Source organism: Gorilla gorilla, chromosome 11, assembly GCF_029281585.2.
Source record: "Gorilla gorilla gorilla isolate KB3781 chromosome 11, NHGRI_mGorGor1-v2.1_pri, whole genome shotgun sequence".
Taxonomy (NCBI): domain Eukaryota; kingdom Metazoa; phylum Chordata; class Mammalia; order Primates; family Hominidae; genus Gorilla; species Gorilla gorilla.
The window spans coordinates 38,459,666-38,480,726 of record NC_073235.2 but is presented as its reverse complement, the minus strand read 5'-3'; the positions used below and the strand labels follow the sequence as shown (position 1 = coordinate 38,480,726).

Sequence of the window (21,061 nt, the reverse complement as noted above, 5' to 3'; positions counted from 1 at the left end):
TTCTTTAAGGGTTGTCAGTTGAGTGTGAGTATTTTGTCTGTGGAAGCCAAATGGATAGTATACACATGCGTGGGTGCCTGATGAGTATAGTAAATTTTGGCCCACTTTTAAAGTAGAGAGCATTTTCCTTCTTTGTAAAACCTGAAGTTGCGTGTCCTTAATACATTTGTGTTCTTTCTGTCTTTTTCAGGGAAACAGTGCTTCTTAGTCCTACGTCAGCAGCAGTTTAATGTCCAGGCTCTTGTGGCGGTGGGAGACCATGCAAGCAAGCAGATGGTTAAATTTGCTGCCAAGTAAGTAAGCAATTATATCCTGTTGTCAGAATAAACAATGGTGGGAACCAAGACTCCCAGGGGTTTGGACCATTTTCATACATTAACATCAATGCTTCGTTTGTTTAAAAATGTAGTTATTTAAATTGTCAGTTCAGTGTTGCTGAATACATTAAACTTACAAAAGAGAAAATATGGAGCACAGGCTTAAAATTCATTTGGAACTGCTGAAGCAGCACTCTCTACAGACAAGTCACATTTACTTTCAAGTAGAGTAACAAAAAGCCTGGCAGCCTCAACATAGCAGAGCAACTTTATTTTGTTGTGTTTGTTGAGCTTCATTTCCTCCCTCCTTCCCTCCCTCCCCCAGTTTGAGATTTGCATATTGAGCAACAAGTTTTCTAACCAAAAAATAAAAGTATATAAAATAAAAGAATGTAGTTTGGCAAATGATTGCCTCCAGAAGGAAGTAAAACAAATGTTTTACAACTTTTAGCTTTGACACCAAAAGGGTTTAGGAGAAAAAAGGTAAAACTTGCTTTTTCCTCCTGTAAAAGTCTGGGCTGTCTGGCTCAGAGTTCCCGTAGAAGCAGCACATTGTTTTGTTCAGCTTGCAGGAGGCGGATATAGAGATAGAAGTGTGGTTGTGTGTGCAGTGGCTCTAAGGTGATGAGAGCTGTTTTACTTGGTAGTGGTGATGTGGCTAATTTTGTTTCATGTTTTTTTTCAATTTCATCAGAATTTTATTTCCATGATAATGATCTCAGAAAACATGAGAAAATGGATGGTCTTTGTGTTTTAAGTAATAAAGTAATTTCATAGTGTGTAAGTGTTTTTTAAAAGAAAGAATTCAATCAGAGTAAATGATATATTTTTTCTATTGATTTTTTTAAATGTTTGCTTTTTAGATGCATGCTTTCTAAGAATGAGTTAATACAGATGGAATTATGAGTTTTAGAATTGGAAAGAAACTTAAAAATTATCTAATTCAATATCGTAATTTAGCTTTCAGCCCTCCCTGACCCTCTAGCACAATGTTATACATATAAAGGATGCTCAGCAGCTGGTTTTGGTTTAGATATTTACCAAATTACATCAAGTAATACCCGCACTTGGATTTAAGAACTTAAGTGCCATGAATTATATCAATTCATTGATGAGATCAGTAGTATTTTAATACTACTAGTACAGTAGCCCCACCTCTCCCTATCTCCCAGCGCTGCCCAGAGATGACCACTTTTCTTCTACGTTGTCTTCTGGTAATTAGGTTTGCTTGTTTCGTCTCCTGGTTAGAGTGTGTGCTTGTGGGGTGCATTTGTCTTCCAACCTTTTAAGGTTAGTGTGTATCCTATGAAGTCAAACATAAATGAGCTTGGTCCCTAGAAATTTTATCTGCACAGAGAACCTTCTATAAAAGAAAAAAAGATGGTCCTGGAAACCACAGACATAGATGCTAAATTCTATTAAATATACCGAAAAATACTGGAAAAAAGTCAACCTCAAATCAACAAACAACTTTTGTCTTTTGTATAATAATTTGGTTTTGAAAACTAATACATGAAGCCGACAGTTACATAGAGAATATATTTTTCCATTAAACTGCATTATAACCTCGGTGTTACATTCCTAAAGCTTCCAGTGGAAAAGCCTTTTGAAAATCCCAGTTACCCATAATATTCAGTGAGAGGCATTATACTGACAAGTGGACGGTTAATCCATGTGATGTGTTTAGAAGCAGACACATTAAAGTACTCCACAAATAAGTTATTCCTATTATTTTGGATCTTCTCAGAAACTCCTGGGACTTGACTAAATAACAGCAATTGACTATATCAGATGTCAACCATAGCTTAATAGCTAAAAGAGCTACTTTCAAATCGTCTCCCAAACAGAACTTAGTTCACTAATGCCCTCATAAAATTAAAGAACATCTTTTTATCATTATTTTATTAAAGGCTTTCATCCAAATGGGATGATATATGGGCGATCTTTTTTTTTTTTTTTTTTTTTTTTGAGACGGAGTTTCACTCTTGTTGCCCAGGCTGGAGTGCAATGGCGTGGTCTCCGCTCATCGCAACCTCCTACCCGGTTCAAGCAATTCTCCTGCCTCAGCCTCCCCAGTAGCTGGGATTACAGGCATGTGCCACCACCATGCCCAGCTACTTTTGTATTTTTAGTAGAGACGAGGTTTCTCCATGTTGGTCAGGCTGGTCTTGAACTCCCGACCTCAGGTGATCCGCCCGCCTCGGCCGCCCAAAGTGCTGGGATTACAGGCATGAGCCACCGCGGCCGGCCATGGGTGATCTTTCTTTTAGACAAGGGAAGAATATAGGTAATTTAGCCTAGATTTTTTAATTCCTGAAGTGGAACTCCATAAGGATCTAGATGCAGTTCAGGCTTAACTAAATTGTGACTTGATTTTTTTTTTTTTTAAGCAAAGAACATGCAGCTATCTTTAGTCCCTTTAAAAAATGGACTTTATATAAAGTAGCAATGTGTGGGAAAAGGTTGAGCTGTTCCAAATTATAAACCTTGTCACTGGTTATATGTAAGTGAATGGAGCCAATTTTATACAATAGGTTCAACATGTGGTACATAGATAACTATTATTAAACTTTTGGCACTAGTATGTTAAGGAATCGAGCCTGAATAATTAGCAGTAGGTGGGTTAATGGCTTTTGCTATCTTGGGAAAAAGGAAAATTCTTATGGCTAAGACTCGTTGGCAAAAAATAATGAGTTTTTAGGTTTTGTAGTTGGTTAAGATAATTTTCTTAGGAGCATGATTTTATGTTCCAGATGGGTCAGTCAGTTTGTCCTTTCTGTGTGATGTAACCTATACTTCTAAGATAGTTCAGAAATCCTGATCCTTCTTGGTAGGAGAAGTCTACTTTTAGACTTCAGCAAGAACTTTTTAGAACTTTTTTAGGGAAAAGATATATGGGGTTTTTCTTTGTCTTTTAAAATCCTTTTCCTAAAAATTGTTACCTGTGTTTTAGCGCATAAAATGGGTATGCGCTAAAATTGTGAAAGCAAAAATTAAGGTAGCTTTCATACATTTATCTTTGAGGTCACTTGTTAAGGCAGCAGATCCCTAATAGTATAACAGTTTGATGCAAGGAAAAATGTTTCTATTTCTAGTTCCAGTTAAGTTCAGATACTTGATAATTCATTTGATACCAATTTTAACTAACAATGCCACATTAACTTTCACATAAGTAAGACAGTTTTATAAAATGATTGACTGATACTTTATTTAAATTGTCATTCTTAGATTACTCTTTGCAGAATTTTGGTTAATTGTGAAGCTGAAATATCCTGACTCTACCTCAAAGTTAATGTTTTAGGTAACTGAACAGGTATTCTTCCCATTACTAGTACTGAAGTCAGAATACAGAAACAAATTAATTATGGAACTGGCTCTAAGGCTACAAGCTTTATACAGTAAACCAAATGTCAGCAATTTAGTTTTAGTGAAATTAAAAATTAATATTACTTATTAATTTGAATTTTGTTTTTATTTAAAAATTTATTTCTATTTTAAAGTTAAGGGCTATAAGCATAAGCATTTACACTAGTTTGGTATTTGTAGGTCTTTAAGTAACATGACAGAACTTATTTAAGTGATTAATGGGGTTTGCTGACATTTTTTGTTCCACTAAAGAGAACCTATAGAGTAGTTTTAGAACTGCTGGTCTGTGCCTTATTGAGTAGTGCATACTTCTCACCACGCTTATTTTGGATCAGCTGGGCATGGTGGCTCATGCCTGTAATCCCAGCAATTTGGGAGGCCAAAATGGGCCGTTCACTTGAACCCAGAAGTTTGAGACCAGCCTGGCAAACATGGCGAAACCCCATCTCTACCAAAAAAAATTTTTTTAAATTAGTCGGCCGGGCGTGGTGGCTCATGCCTGTAATCCCAGTACTTTGGGAGGCCGAGGCGGGCAGATCACGAGGTCAGGAGATCAAGACCATCCTGGCTAACACCCGTCTCTACTAAAAATACAAAAACTTAGCCAGGCATGGTGGCGGGCACATGTAGTCCCAGCTACTCGGGAGGCTGAGGCAGGAGAATCGGTTGAACCCAGGAGGCGAAGGTTGCAGTGAGCCAAGATTGTGCCACTGCACTCCAGCCTGGGCGACAGAGCGAGACTCCGTCTCAAAAAAAAAAAAAATTAGTAGGACGTGGCTGCATGCACCTGTAGTCGCATCTACTCTGGAGGCTGAGGTGGGAGAATCACCTGAGCCCAGGAGATCCAGGCTGCAGTGAGCTGTGATTGTGCCACCGCAGTCCAGCTTGGGCAACAGAGCAAGACTCTGGCTTAAAAAATAAGTTATCACAGGCTGGGCACGGTTGGTCACACCTGTAATCCCAGCACTATGGAAGGCCAAGGTGGGTGTATCATCTGAGGTCAGGAGTTCAAGACCAACCTGGCCAACATGGTGAAACCCCGTCTCTACTAAAAATAAAAAAAAATTAGCCAGATGTGGTGGTAGGCGCCTCTAATCCCAGCTACTCGGGAAGCTGAGGCAGGAGAATTGCTGGAATCTGGGGGATGGAGGTTGCAGTGAGCCGAGATCACACCATTGCATTCCAGACTGGGCGACAGAGTAGGACTCCATCTCAAAAAAAATAAATAAATAAGTTATCATGGTTTAAAGAATGATTTAAATCTTTAATTTTTGCAAAGCACCAGTGGACAGATGGGTGTAATAGAGGTAGAGAGAACGCAAGGATTTAGTTCCCTGCTAACTAGTGACAAAGAGTCCCTCATTGACCAAACTCTCCTCAGATTCCTTTGAAAGAACTTTCTGCTCCGGTAAGCCTCGACTTTTTTACTTCATGTTTATGCCTGCATTGTTCAGTTTTAGTAAGAATCCTGCTGAGTTGCTTTAACTATAACCCCTGTCATCCCCCCTCAGTATCTGATCACCCGCCATAGCTAATTGGGTTCCTTCTCCTCCACCGTCCCTCAGGTGATGTCTGATCACCCTTGCCTGCCTTCAACAAGAATCCTGTTAGGTCACTTTAGCCAGAATCTTCCGTTTCTCCTGATGGCTCCTCTTAGTAATTTTCCATCCACTGACTCTATATTCCCATCTTTGGGTCTAAGTTTCCACTTGCCAATCGTGTATTCAAAGTTAAGCCTAGTTCTATACTCAGATCTCTTTTCCCCTATTGCAATAATCTTGAATAAAATTTGTTTTTACCACTTTAAGTATTGTCCATCTCTGGTTTTCCCTGACACAACCATGTGACTTCTTACATTGTTTACTGTTTGCTTATCTTAACTCATTCTTCAAAGCTAAGATGCTTATTCAAACACTTATTTCTACTTGCGTGAGAAATATAAAAGTCTGAGGTCTAGTGTGGTACTAATTCACTATAATTGAAAGAAGTGCTTGACCTATAAATGAAGCTTATGCTTACCTTAGAATTGAAACATATGGCTGGGCGTGGTGGCTCACACTTAATAATCCCAGCACTTTGGGAAGCCAAAGCAGGCAGATCACTTGAGCCCAGAAGTTCAAAACCAGCCTGGGCAATATGGTGAAACATCATCTCTACAAAAAAAGTCAAAATAATTAGCCAGGCATGGTGGTGTGAGCCTGTAGTCCCCAGCTACCTGGGAGGTGAAGGTTGCAGTGAGCTGAGATTGTGCCACAGCACTCCAGCTTGTGTGACAGAGCGATACCCTGTCTAAAAAAAAAAAAAAAAAGATTTTTATTTTCAAAAGGTGGTGGTTTTATTATTTTTTGAAGTACTTACCTAATTTATTTTTGTTCTTTTGATGCTGTTTTAATTAGCAAATACGTGGTTTCTTGTGTTTGGGCATTTTGTACTTCTTTGCCTCAGTGAATTGTACATTTAATTTATAACATTGAAGCATTTTATGTTGGTGCATTATTTGAAGAACTGGTGTGTGACAACTTTATGGCATGCCTCTTTTCTAACTAATCTTTTTTTACCCCCCTTGCAAAGATTTAAAAATTACTCATTTGAATGTGGGTGGTTATGTAGATCTGTAAGTATATTTATCATTGAGTATATAGTAAGATTTAACACATTATTTCTGACAACCAGAAAGCTAAAAAATGTATCGGTTTTGCTGAAAATCTTTAATAGTCAAGTTTCTGTGTTAAAAATTTTAGTAGTTTTTGTTGATATAAGGATATATAAATATGCAAATGGAAAAACTGTTAATGTACATAGTGTCTCTTTCACCATTATTGGCTTTTTTTTTTTGGTGGTGGTGGTAATAAATGGAAATAGTTTAGAAAAATATGAGCCGATGACTACCCAAAAATAAAATTTGGTCATCCCCCAGTCTCTACCAACTCCCAAGTTTATCCCTACTATTAACAAGACAATCAGAATACATCAATATATAGGATTTGTGTTATATTTTAGGCCTTTATTGAGACTATCTAGTATAATGAAATACTTCAAGGTGCTTAAATCTGTGGTACCTAGAATGATGAGAAATAAAAGGTAACACTATTAGTGTAAAGGTTATGCTGCCCATCTTCTGTCATCTTGGGTTTATTGATAGATTATGTGAATAATGATGGGCTACTCTTCCTCGACCTCCGTAGCAGGTGTCATGTATTTTTTAGATGAAAGGTCATGGAAAACCCATCCCCCACCACATACCAGACTCATTGCATGTGAAATATTATTTTTAATATTTAAGAAGCTTAATCTGAAATTAAAACTCAGTATACTAACTACACTTGCTTTATTTTGCCACCTTTCCAGTGTCTAGCATGGATTTTTATGCTTATTTGGATGCCTCTTCTCTGTTAGTCCCTGTACCAGACCCAAAAGTTACAGTACAGTGGTCACCAGCATCTTCCCCAGTTGATGTACAGGGGAAATAACAGGTTCCCTTATAATAATAGCAGTAATAACTGACTCTTATTCTATACTAAGCGTGGAGCCACAAAGTGCCAGATTTTTTTCTCACTTGATCCACACAACAGCCCCATGAGGTGTAAATACTGTTTTTGTCTTTTTTTGTTTTGGGGCAGAGAGGAGGTTGGTTCTGTTCTCTCTCTCTTTTTTTTTTTGGTTTTGTTTTTTTGGTTTTGTTTTTGTTTTCAGATGAGGAAATCGAGATGTGAAATATTAAGTGTCTTGACTAAGGTCTCTTAGATTCTGGATTCACACTATAGTCTCTGTGTCATCCTGCCTCTCTGAAATAGTGTGTAATGGTGTTAGATCAAAACCCTCCACATTATAGCTCCACTTAGAATACAGTTTGTTAGCTAGACACTGCTCTCAAGGTATTACGAGTCAAAACTAAAGGGAAAAAAGTTTAGTTTTAAAAATAGAACTGGGCCAGGCGTGGTGACTCATGCCTGTAATCCCAGCACTTTAGGACGCTGAGGTAGGAGGATCACTTGAGCCCAAGAGTTCAAGACCAACCTGGTCAACATGGCAAAACCCTGTCACTACAAAAAAAAAATTAAATAAATAAATAAAAATTAAAAATAAATAAAAAGTGGATCTGATTATAATGTAATAAAAAATATTTTTATGTTTGAGTGATAAATTCCTGCTAAAAATTCCAAAGGAGGAATTTATTTTTAACCATTAGTAACACTAATGAGTTTGTCTCTTCCACTGTAAAGTAGTAGCTGCCTTCTAAGGAATCACCCTATTGTTAAAAAGCATGCTCTAAAAATAAGGGGGAGGGACAGGGAGTTGGAACCTAGAGAGTTTCATGTTTTCAGTGACAGTTATTCTTCCTGAATAATCTCAATAAGAAAAATTTTGATAGTTAAAAACATGAAACCTAACACCACTAGAGGCAAATCTAATAATCAATTGCATCTACTTTTGCTTAGGCTTTGGGCTTTTTTTTCTTATCAGCACTGCCATTAACACAACATAATACATTTTGCACCTTTGTATCTCTCTTGAGAAGTAAGGCACAAAGTCACTCAAAAAAGCAGCTGTGTGGTGTATGCCACTGATGTTGAAAATAAAACCACAGACTCAGAATTTAAAATAAGAATTTACCTTTTACTAAGATTGTGGATGCAGGAAAGAATTGAAAGGATTTGGCTGGATAACTAATACTGTTCCTTAACACATCTAATTGCAGGCGCTTTGTTAGACACTTGTACCAACTAAAGTCCTTTCTTAGAATTGCTCCATCAACAGCAAGGGAGAAGAGATCTTGGAAATTTAGGTATGGGTGTCCTTTTAGATTAGCTTTTTGTAGAGTGTGCTAATGTGCTGTCAGTTCTGCTATGTGACATACACATTCCTAAAAATAACCGTCCTATGGAAAATTGTGCAATAAAAACCACAGTGTTTATGGAGAAAATGGGATTAATGGCATAACACTCAAAAACTTGATGTGGAGAAAGGGAAACCCCTCATACACTATTGGTGGGAATATAAATTAGTATAGCCTCTATGGAAAACGGTATGGCGGCTCATGAGAAATTAAAAATAGAACTACCATATGATCCAGTAATCCCATTATGGGGTAATTATTCAAAGGAAATGAAATGATTATGTCACAGAGAGATACATATTTGCACTCCAATATTTATTGCAGCACCATTCACCATAGCTGAGATATGGATTCAACCTAAGTTTCCTTCAACAGATGAATGGATAAAGTGTAGGATTTCCTTCAACAGATGAATGGATAAAGTGTGGGATATATACACTCTGGAATACTATTCAGCCGTAAAAAGTGAAATCTTGTCATTTGTGGCAACATAGATGCACCTGCAGAACATTATGTTGAGTGGAATAAGCTGGACACAGAGAAATACTGGATGATCTCATGTGCTAAAGATGTTGATCACATAGATGTAGAGAGAATAGTTGGTGGGGGGCAGAAGGGGATGAGGGAGAGATTGGTCAGTCTGTTCAAAATTACAGATAGGAAGAAGAGTAAGTTCTGGTGTTCTCTTGCACAGTAGGGTAACTATGGTTAACAATATTGCATATTTCAAAACAGCTGGAAGAGAGGATTTGGGAAGTTCTCACCACAAGGAAGTGATAAATGTTTGAGATGATAGATATGCCAAATGCTCTGATTTGATTTTTACACGATGTGTACATATATGGAGACATCACACTATACCTCATAAATATGTACAATTATGTGTCAATTTTAAAAAAAAAACTTCATTAATGGCATACTTTTTGAAAAGATGAGACGGAGTCTCACTCTTGTTGCCAAGGCTGGAGTGCAGTGGTGCAATCTCGGCTTACTGCAACCTCTGCCTCCCAGGTTCAAGCGATTCTCCTGCGTCAGCCTCCCGGGTAGCTGGGTAAATTACAGGCGCCCACCACCACGCCCAGCTAATTTTTGTATTTTTAGTAGAGACAGGGTTTCATCATGTTGGCCAGCCTGGTCTTGAACTCCTGACCTCAGGTGATCCACCCGCCTCAGCCTCCCAAAGTGCAGGGACTACAGGCATGAGCCACCACGCCCGGCCAGTAACCTAACTTCTTAAAGGTAACAGTTTTATACTCGTTGAATGGTTAAGAAATACATAAATACTACAATAAATATAGCATTTTACCTTGAAAAAAATGTGCAGTTTGCTTGTGGAAGTGGGTATCAAAAGAAAGGCAGTTTTGTAAGTTATTTTGAAGTGATGGAAGGAACAGTGTCTGAAATCAGAGGGAAAGTTGTAACACCAGATGTGGATGGGTATGGCTCATAACATGAGTTACAAGTAGATGTTTAAGGTGTGTGCATTTTGTATATTCCTGAATGGCCGAGTGCACCCAAGTGTTGTTGTCTGCATTGACCGAGTGTTCTCACTGATGAAATCTGGCATAGGCAAAAGCAAAATTCTCGTTATACTCAAATTGTTCCCTAATGTGTCAACGATGTTGAAACAAATTCACATTTTCAAAACAAGCTTTATAGCAAAACTGTACTCTTGAAAGTGACAACAGGGTTTGCTAGTGAATGGATAAAACATGAATCTTATCTGTTTGCTTACTACTTATGTGTGGGGGTAAGGAAAATAATGAATTAGAAAATTACTGGTTTGAGAAACTAAGTGGAAGTGACACCATTAATCTGGAATAAATTGCCAACATGGACTGAGAGTACACATGACCCACTCTTTGGAACTGAGATGGGCTCATCTTCCCATATAGCACTTGGCCAAATAAAGAGCAGACACCAAAGAGGAGTGAAGCTAGCCCCTTTAGCAAAGAAGAAGGGAAGTCCATTGGGCAGGCAGCCAGTAGTGTTTCCTAAGCTTAACTATATCGAGTTAATTGAAGAGAAGTTCCAGGCTTTTGAGTTTAGAAAAAGCCCAACAGGTTGTTTTACCCAATAATCGTCTGATTATAATTTCCACCAATCTGCCTCCCCCAGGCTGCCTCATTTTCCGTTGGACCTCATCAAGACTTCTAGTCTTTTTATCCATCTCCACATTCTCTCCCAGTCTTTTCAGCCTCCTCCTGACCTCATGTGGCCCCATGCTCCATTCCTGAAACTACTCTCTGCACCTTTATCCACTGTTCTCTGCCCCTTTGTTTCTCTTGCCCCACAAACACCCTACAAACTCCCTGTCCCAAAGACTCCTGATTCCATCATCTAACACCAGGCTAGAGTATCCTGTGTGTTCATGGCATGACAACTGATTCCTATTCCTCAGCTGGGCCCACTAGTGTATATTCTACTTTATAATGAAAATAGAGGTTTATGGGCTGTGCCTGTATTTTCGTTGTTTCACTGACCTCTTCAGGATCTCATTCCTCTTTATCTCTTAGTTTCTAAGTATAATTGGAAAGGCAAAATTTGGAAAGCACTGTGAGTTCCATTGCTTAGTATTCTACCACCCTTCTGTTATTATTAAAAACAGTACATCACCAACATCTAAACCAATTCTAGTGAGTTCTGTTGCTTAAGTAAAACAAAAATCTTTACTTAGAAACTTGAGGATCAATGAAGCATGAGATAATTCAGAAGAATATTTAGTTAGTAACACATTCTCTTTGGGAAGCTAGCAGCTCAGTTAGTGGACGAGCTAACTATTCTGCCAGAATCTGGTTTGGAAAATAGTATGGATAGAAATATGTCTGTGAGGAAAAGGCCATTTCTAATCTCCATTTAATTTTAATTCTGTCTTAGATCAGTTGTTATATATAAAATGCTTGGAGCTAGAGGAGTGCCTTAGGACTATTTGTTTATTTTCAAGATGTTTCATTTCCATTTTGAATGTTACTGCCCAAAGAGACTGGACATTAAAGCATGTGAACTCATACACAACAAAGTGGGAGAAACAATGGTATTTATATGTTAATTCCATGAAGCCCTATATTTAACTCTATTCCCTCTGGCCATATACCAGGTGGAAAAAAGCAAGGACTGTGCTATTAAAAATATCAAATCAGATAGTTCCAGCTGGGGTTTCTTAATCATTTAAAAGGCAAAATATGAGGTCACTTTTAATATCTTAAGTAGATAACGATCTTAGCATTTACTTTAGATATTAAATCTGAAGTGCTTATCTTTTGCCTTACTGGCTAGATAATACTACTAGCAGTTTCTAGCTTTGGAGTATTTTCCTCAAAAGAAACATTGGAATTTAATACGGAGCCAACTATTTTGCCTCAAATTGTCTGTCTTAGGAATATCCAATTCATCAATAGAATAATCTAAAAAGTTGATTCACTAATTGGATTTAAGTGCCACAGGACTCTTCACACATTATTTTAATCAATTTGTTGGAAAGATCAATTTTCTCATGGATGAATGCATATAAAAATGAAGCAATTGAATGAGTTACATAGGAAGGTTGGCACATCTAATTCCCTAGAGGTTCTAGGAACAGGTTCTTAATTATATATCTGAAATGGTTTGAGGTTTTTAAATGAAATTTGTCTAGAAGCAGGAAGATGCAATACCTATCTATCCAGGCCTGTATTTCTGGATCCCCATCTTATCTAATATTTAATAGTTGATCCTGAAGTTGAGATATTATCCCTTTATTCTTTTTAAAAAAAATTTTTTTGTATGTGTGCCATTTTAAAGTAATTAACAGAGTAGTTTGTGTTAGTTTTGGTTAAGTGTTATAAAGCCAGTTTTTTTTTAAAGGAAGTCCTGGAGGCCTTTTTGTATTGACTGTTAGAGAGGACAGTCAGTGTAAACACAAGTTTTTAAAGTTTAAAGTTACAGTGCCCGCTATAAAGGACTACAATTAATGTGAAAAGTAGTTTTAAAGTTAAAATTTATATATCGCTGTTTGTGCTTATATAATACTTCCCACTCTCCCCAAACATAGAGGTATTCTGATTCTGAAAATAAGCCTTTTTTAGTACCATTATGTGTATACATATATATTTTATTTTATTTTTCTTCATATTAGTCATTGTGGTTAAATGATTTATTGGTAGCTGATGAGTCACAAGTATGTTTCTCATTCTCTAATGAGTCACCTAGCTACATACAAGTTTGTTTATTTTCTTTCCTTTCTAGATCTTTCACCTAAAATAGGTGTTTTACTAGTTGGTAAGTTAAAACTTCAGTTTGCTACATTAACTTTTTTTTTTTTTTTGGAGACGGGAGACGGAGTCTCGCTTTGTCACCTAGGCTGGAATGCAGTGGCACAATCTTGACTCTGCAGCCTCTGCCTCCCAGGTTAAAGCGATTCTCTGCCTCAGCCTCCCGAGTATCTCCGAGTATCTAGGACTACAGGCACACGCTACCACGCCCAGCTAAATTTTTTCTGTGTACTTTTAGTGGAGATGGGGTATCACCATGTTGGCCAGGCTGCTCTCAAACTCCTGACCTCAAGTGATCCACCCGCCCTGGCCTCCCAAAGTGCTGAGATTACAGGCATGAGCCACTGTACCCAGCCTACATTAACTGTTAGATCTGGAAAATACCAAAATAATACTCAGAAGAAGTCTCATTGATTTTTACAAACTTGTATTTAGCACGTGCTCTGGTCCGGGTACTCTGCTGGGCTTGAGGATGCAAAGATTTATGTGTGTCATATATATCTTAGGAGAAGCTTTATTTTGGGAGAGGGCAAGGGAGATAAACAACTGCATGCAGAGGCAGGGTATACAGGTGCTGTGGTAGGAGTGTATATTGTCTGTAGTTGAGGCCCAAAGAGAGGTGTGCATGTGGATACCCCTTGAGCATCCATATGGATAAGTTGGTGAATGTAGGCAAGGCCATTATACTGTTGTGTATTGCAACTCCTTGAACAGTTGCACCTACATTTTATACCTCTTTGTTGGAACAGGATATTTATCTGTTAGAGGAAAAACAGCTTCTATTTTCAGTCCTGTCCACTGCAACATCTGTATTGAAAATTTGGATAATGCTAAAGGTGTGCTAAGAAAAAAAACGGGTCTAAAATCTGCTGTCAGAAATTTTCAGATCGTTTGTGGGATTAATTCTCCTGGGCTAAATATAACTTTGTATAAAACAATATGAAATTATTATTTAAAGATTTTGCTGAATTTCTACTAAGGTTGGCAATAACAGCAAAACATCAAGATACATCAGTGTTACTGGGGAAGGTAGTATGATTCCTGGACATTTGGGAAACTATTACTAAAGGGCCTATTATTTTCAGTTGTTGTGTTTTTTTGTTTTTTTTTTTTTTCACAGAAACTATAAAGCAATCTAGCAGCTCATGAGCTTCTAAGAATGAAAATGTATTATTTCAGAGTGAGCTGATGATGCATTCTGAGATATTTAAATTTAGTTCTAATTTGTCAGTCTGTAACAGAACTGTCTAGTGCAATAATCATTAAATGATCTTATTAGCTATGTGATGGTAGTCTAATTACTTAACCTTGTAGAGTCTCAGTTTTCTCATCTGTAAAATGTTGATAATACCTACTGTGTAGGCCTTTGTGAAGCTCAAATGAGATAGTGTGTACCTAAAGCACTTCACACAGTACCTGGAACATAAAAGGGAATTGCTAAAGAAATAATAGAAATAATACTTTAGGGATTTAGTTGTTAAATCTCTTTTCTTTTTTCTCTTTTTTCTTTCTTTCTTTTTTTTTTTTTTTTTTTTTTTTCTGAGATGGAGTCTCGTTCTGTCACCCAGGCAGGAGTGCAGTGGCACGATCTCTGCTCACTGTAACCTCTGTCTCCTGGGTTCAAGCAGTTCTTCTGCCTCAGCCTCCAGAGTAGCTGGGGCTACAGGGCCACGCCACCACACCCAGCTAATTTTTTTGTATTTTTAGTAGAGACTGGGTTTCACCATGTTGGCCAGGCTGGTCTTAAACTCCTGACCTCAGGTCATCCACCCACCCGACCTCCCAAAAGTGCTGGGATTACAGGCATGAGCCACCGTGCCTGGGCTAAAATCACTTTCATTTGAGCTATAAAAATAAAAGTGTGTTTGCCAGGCATGGTGGCTCACGCCTGTAATCCCACCACTTTGGGAAGCAGAGGCAGATGGATCACTTGAGCCCAGGAGTTCGAGACCATCCTGGGCAACATGATGAAACCCTGTCTCTACATAAAATACAGAAATTAGCCGGGCGTGGTGGTGCCTGCCTGTAGTCCCAGCTACTCAGGAGGCTGAGGTGGGAGGGTCACTTGAACCTAGGAGACGAGTTTGCAGTGAGTTGATCCCAGTGATTCTTCTCTATACGCTCAGGAGGACTCGTCAGAGTCAAAACCTGATACTGGGACCCAGCAGCAAGAGATAAACTGCTTTTTCTCCCGATTTATGTCTCCATTTATTTGCAAGATGGTGACCTCTTTGACTGGAGTTGTGTGCTGTTAAATATTTTTTCACATATCTCCTATACAGAAATTATACCTTCACCCTTGATTTTCAGATCATCTACAGTAGCCATTTCTCAGGGTTTATGATTCTTGTTCTCTACCCCAGTGCTCTCCAAAGTGTGATATGCTCAAGATTACCCATTGAGGAAAGAAAATAATTCAACTTCCTTCATTCCGCCTACCCTTTCTTCCCTGCTTTTTTCTTTTATCTAAAAGAATGAGAATGAGTTTGAGTTTTTCCAATAGTTAATTTATACATAAACACTGGACCCATAACTTGGATTGCTTCTCAGAAGGTTACATATCACCTATAGCATGTGAGGTTTCTGAAGGAAGATTGTGGGATTCCAGTAATGAAAAGAAGCTAGCAGTGGTACCCTCATTCTCCTCTCTCCTCCCTTCTTTCTTCCCCTCCCCTCCTTTCCTCTCCTGTAGATATTATGCCATCTTCATATACAATGTCAGTTAAAATCATATAATCAGTCTCTTTCTACAGTCAGTAGAATTTTATTCTTCTACTGGCAGTAATGTATGCAAGTATTCCTGTCTCTCTTGTTTTGACTCTATTTTATATATACACACATAAAACCCTCGGATAGTCTGACCCTTTTTCACAAATGGAACCTTTTTGATTTTAATGTTTTTTCTTCTGAATTCACTCATGTCTACAGTAAGACAAAAATAGATGTAGATACAGATGTAGCTGTATAGAGATAATAGGGCTAAATTGTCCAAAATCATGGAATAGTTTTACTAATGTCTAAATAGGTTATGATTTTTAACAGCTGCATATAATAAGGGGAAATACTGAGATTGGAAGGGTTAAAAAAAATTAACTGTTCTCTATGTCTGATTAATCCTGCCTTCTTTCCCGTTGATTCAGTAGAACAATTTGTAATTGCAGAAATTTATAATAGCTTTGGCCCTAGCTTAAGAAATAGTTTGTGGTTTCAGAAGTTAATTTGTAAGTTGTTTCGTCCTGAAAACAATGTTCTAAGTGGTACTTGTTTTCTAGACTAGCTGATGTAATATTTTAGCACTCAGTACTATGAAATTAAAGTACTAAAGGTAGATATAGTTCCAGGTTTCAGGTCCTGGGTTAAAAGAGTCATCTGGTACTTTTGAATGAGAAAGAAGAGGGAATTTTTTTGTTTGTTTTAATTGGACCTACAGCCAGCCCTGGGCAGAGTATCTTTGACTACATTCCACCTTCTTTCTAGAAGGATACTAGCATGACGCTCAATCCTTAAAAGTAGATGTGTTTGGGCCAGGCACGATGGCTCATGCCTGTAATCCCAGCAGTTTGGGAGGCCAAGACGGGTGGATCACCTGAGGTCAGGAGTTCAAGACCACCCTGGCCAACATGGTGAAACCCTGTCTCTGCTAAACATACAAAAATTAGCCAGGCATGGTGGCACATGCCTGTAATCCCAGCTACTCAGGAGGCTGAGACAGGAGAATCACTTGAACCCGGGTGGCGGAGGTTGCAGTGAGTCAAGATGGAGCCACTGCACTCCAGCATAGGTGACAGAGACAAGACCCTGTCTCAAAAAAAAAAAAGTAGATGTGTTTGACTTGAGTTGTCTTGAAGAAGACTGTCTGATAATGGAAGGTGCAGAGGGCCAGCAAATGCCTTCTAATAGGAGTCAAAGGAGGTGAGATGAGGGGACCAAGGGGTCAGGGATATAGAAGAAAGGTAGCAGAGTGGACCTCTACTTGGGACAGGTCAGGTTGCTTGATGAAGCAGTATATTGATCGATACAGAGGAGAAAACCTTCCTTGTGAAGATGTGTGAGATAAGCAATAGAATTCTCACCAGGCCTGAATATACACTCAGTTATCACATTTACTGGTAGGTGGCAGTCACATTGAAGATAGATTCAGTTCAGTGACACTAGATTGCAAGTATTAGAAAACTTTGTAACAGTCCACTGGAGCCTCTTGATCCCTTCAAGCCTCAGAAGAGCCTTATCTTAGTTCACCAACTACTTCTTTTGCCATAATAAATTCTGAGTTTCTTCAGTAGTCAAGATTTTAGCTAGGTATTAGGTGATAGCCCCAGTGCAGGAGACTTAACGAGAGTACAAGAGATATGCATGCTGTTGATTTTTTTTTTTAAGTTAGTTGGTAACAGACATACAGATTTCTAGGCAGTGTAGCCAAGTGACATAAACAATTTTCTTTCTTAACTACTCTTCACCTATTATCCTCATTTTGATCCTTTTTCATTGAAATGGATTCTGGTGTTCTCTTGTTTAAAGTAAGTACTGTCTGGTTTCTGGAATGTCTAATTGCACCACAACTACTAAAGACCCAAATCCTCATCAGAATGAATAGAATTTTTCCATGAAAATTAAATCTTATCCTTTTCATCAACTATATTGTGATATACTTTGTCAGTACAAGAATATACACAAAAGTAAAACTGGTACATTTTGTATGGGAATCACCATTTTGGATTATACATTTTCTTCCTTGGTTATGTACTAGTGATTAAAAAAATAATCATTGTGTTTAATAAGCTACTTTATAAATTTTGTATTTTAGAATTTCAGTGTCTGGTGTTCAGAATTCAAGTTATTATAAAAATAAGCTGTCCAGGAGATGCATTTATTTTACACTCGTCATATATTAAACTTCATATAGGCACCCTTTTAAATGGGAGTACACAATCTAATAATCATAAATCCGATGACGGAGTATACTCAGAAGCTAAAGGTAGTGAGGATTTAGTTGCAAAACAGCACGCTAATGTCCTCTTATTACCTTAAAATCTTTTCAGTTGACCTTCTTCTGTTATTTAATTCCATCACATACCAGTAATTGCATTTATTGAAGCCAGTATTTCTCATTATAGGAAATGCTGATCTTAGTGATTCTCAAAAATAGGGAGGGAAATGTTCTTTAATAAATAATTAAAAGACTTTTTACTACTTTTCCCAATTCGGTACTGGTTTTATTACCTTTTATGTCCAGAGTATTTTATAAGTGGTAACTAAATTATGGCATCTAAAAAATCATCTCTTCAAGGAATCTCACAAGGTATGCTACGTAATAGCTTATTCTAAGTAGGTTAAATAGACTGGCTTTATCTCAAGTGGCTTACTGTATTAAAAAAGAGTTTAAGATATTCAGCTTTACTGCTGAAACACCAGAGGAGTTCTGACACCTCTGATGAGATGATTCAAGTTGGGAATTTTTTCTCTTGACAGCATCAACAAAGAGAGCATTGTGGATGTAGAAGGTGTTGTGAGAAAAGTGAATCAGAAAATTGGAAGCTGTACACAGCAAGATGTTGAGTTACATGTTCAGAAGGTAACTTTTTTCAAAATATAAAATCACATATAGAAATAGATTTGGGTTCTAATAGTTTTCATGTCAAATTTATATGTTCTTACTGATTAAAATTAATGTAAAATACTGAGGTTTATAAATTAGTTACTGAATCAATTAGCTTTTGTTATATAACAAATCACCCCAGTACTTAGTGACTTGAAACAACAAACGTTTGTTTGCTTACAATTCTGTGATGCACCCAACTGAGATAGCTCATCTGCTCCATGCGACATTGGCTGGGCTCACTGATAAATCTGGCACATCTCTTTCTGTGGCTTCCTCTCATCCAGCAGGCTAGCCCAGATATGTTGATATTCAGGTACCAGGAGGGTTCCCAAAGGCAAGAGTGCGAAACCCTAAGAACAGACACTTTTCAAGCTTCTACTTGTGTCACATCTGCTAAATATTCCACTCGTCAAAGTCACACAGCAAAACTTAGATTTAAGGGGCAGAGAAATAGATTCTAGCCCTTGATGGGAGGAAAGGCAACATGATTGCAAGGGAATATACATGCAGGAGCAAGAGGAAGTATTGCAGCCATTTTTGCAAACAGTCTACCACAGCCACATAGGGAAAAATACAAAACACATCTGAAAAACTACTCACCAATATAAGTGAATAATAATGGACCTATCTTGCTGTAAGTTTTTTGATGATGTACTTTTATTTTATTTTATTTTTGTTTCCATTTTTTATTTTTTCTTTATTTTTATACTTTAAGTTCTAGGATACATGTGCACAACGTGCAGGTTTGCTACATATGTATACATGCGCCATGTTGGTGTGCTGCACCCATTAACTTGCCATTTACATTAGGTATATCTCCTGATGCTGTCCCTCCCCCTCCCCCCACGTCACTACAGGCCCTGATGTGTGATGTTCCCCTTCCCGTGTCCATGTGTTCTCGTTGTTCAGTTCCCACCTATGAGTGAGAACATGCGGTGTTTGGTTTTCTGCCCTTGTGATGGTTTGCTGAGAATGATGGTTTCCAGCTTCATCCACGTCCCTACAAAGGACATGAACTCATCCTTTTTTATGGCTGCATAGTATTCCATGGTGTATATGTGCCACATTTTCTTAATCCAGTCTATCATTGATGGACATTTGGGTTGGTATCAAGTCTTTGCTATTGCGAATAGTGCCACAATAAATGTATGTGTGCATGTGTCTTTATAGCAGCATGATTTATAATCCTTTGGGTATATACCCAGTAATGGGATGGCTGGGTCAAATGGTATTTCTAGTTCTAGATCCCTGAGGAATCACCACACTGACTTCCACAATGGTTGAACTAGTATACAGTCCCACCAACAGTGTAAAAGTGTTCCTATTTCTCCACATCCTCTCCAGCACCTGTTGTTTCCTGACTTTTTAATGATTGCCATTCTAACTGGTGTGAGATGGTATCTCATTGTGGTTTTGATTTGCATTTCTCTGATGGCCAGTGATGATGAGCATTTTTTCATGTGTCTTTTGGCTGCATAAATGTCTTCTTTTGAGAAGTGTCTGTTCATATCCTTTGCCCACTTTTTGATGGGGTTGTTTGTTTTTTTCTTGTAAATTTGTTTGAGTTCATTGTAGATTCTGAATATTAGCCCTTTGTCAGATGAGTAGGTTGCAAAAATTTTCTCCCATTTTGTACATTGCCTGTTCACTCTGATGGTAGTTTCTTTTGCTGTGCAGAAGCTCTTTAGTTTAATTAGATCCCATTTGTCAATTTTGGCTTTTGTTGCCATTGCTTTTGCTGTTTTAGACATGAAGTCTTTGCCCATGCCTATGTCCTGAATGGTAATGCCTAGGTTTTCTTCTAGGGTTTTTATGGTTTTAGGTCTAACGTTTAAGTCTTTAATCCATCTTGAATTAATTCTTTTTTTTTTCTTTTTTTTTTTAATTTTAATTTTTATTTTTATTATACTTTAAGTTTTAGGGTACATGTGCACATTGTGCAGGTTATTTACATATGTATACATGTGCCATGCTGGTGCACTACACCCACTAACTCGTCATCTAGCATTAGGTATATCTCCCAATGCTATCCCTCCCCCCTCCCCCCACCCCACCACAGTCCCCAGAGTGTGATATTCCCCTTCCTGTGTCCATGTGATCTCATTGTTCAGTTCCCACCTATGAGTGAGAATATGCGGTGTTTGGTTTTTTGTTCTTGCGATAGTTTACTGAGAATGATGATTTCCAATTTCATCCATGTCCCTACAAAGGACATGAACTCATCATTTTTTATGGCTGCATAGTATTCCATGGTGTATATGTGCCACATTTTCTTAATCCAGTCTATCATCGTTGGACATTTGGGTTGGTTCCAAGTCTTTGCTATTGTGAATAATGCCGCAATAAACATACGTGTGCATGTGTCTTTATAGCAGCATGATTTATAGTCATTTGGGTATATACCCAGTAATGGGATGGCTGGGTCAAATGGTATTTCTAGTTCTAGATCCCCGAGGAATCGCCACACTGACTTCCACAATGGTTGAACTAGTTTACAGTCCCACCAACAGTGTAAAAGTGTTCCTATTTCTCCACATCCTCTCCAGCACCTGTTGTTTCCTGACTTTTTAATGATTGCCATTCTAACTGGTGTGAGATGGTATCTCATTGTGGTTTTGATTTGCATTTCTCTGATGGCTAGTGATGATGAGCATTTTTTCATGTGTTTTTTGGCTGCATAAATGTCTTCTTT

General features: G+C 38.0%; 1 protein-coding gene across 2 annotated transcripts in view; it reads left to right on the top strand.

Annotated features, from left to right (window-relative positions):
* Positions 1–21,061, top strand: part of DARS1 (aspartyl-tRNA synthetase 1) — an 84,611-nt gene that overhangs the window by 24,019 nt on the left and 39,531 nt on the right. For both annotated transcript variants that reach the window (XM_019022519.4, XM_019022518.4), the window contains exons 4-5: positions 191–293; positions 18,240–18,342. In XM_019022519.4, coding sequence (XP_018878064.2) covers positions 191–293; positions 18,240–18,342 — 206 coding nt within the window. The remainder of the gene's footprint in view (positions 1–190; positions 294–18,239; positions 18,343–21,061) is intronic.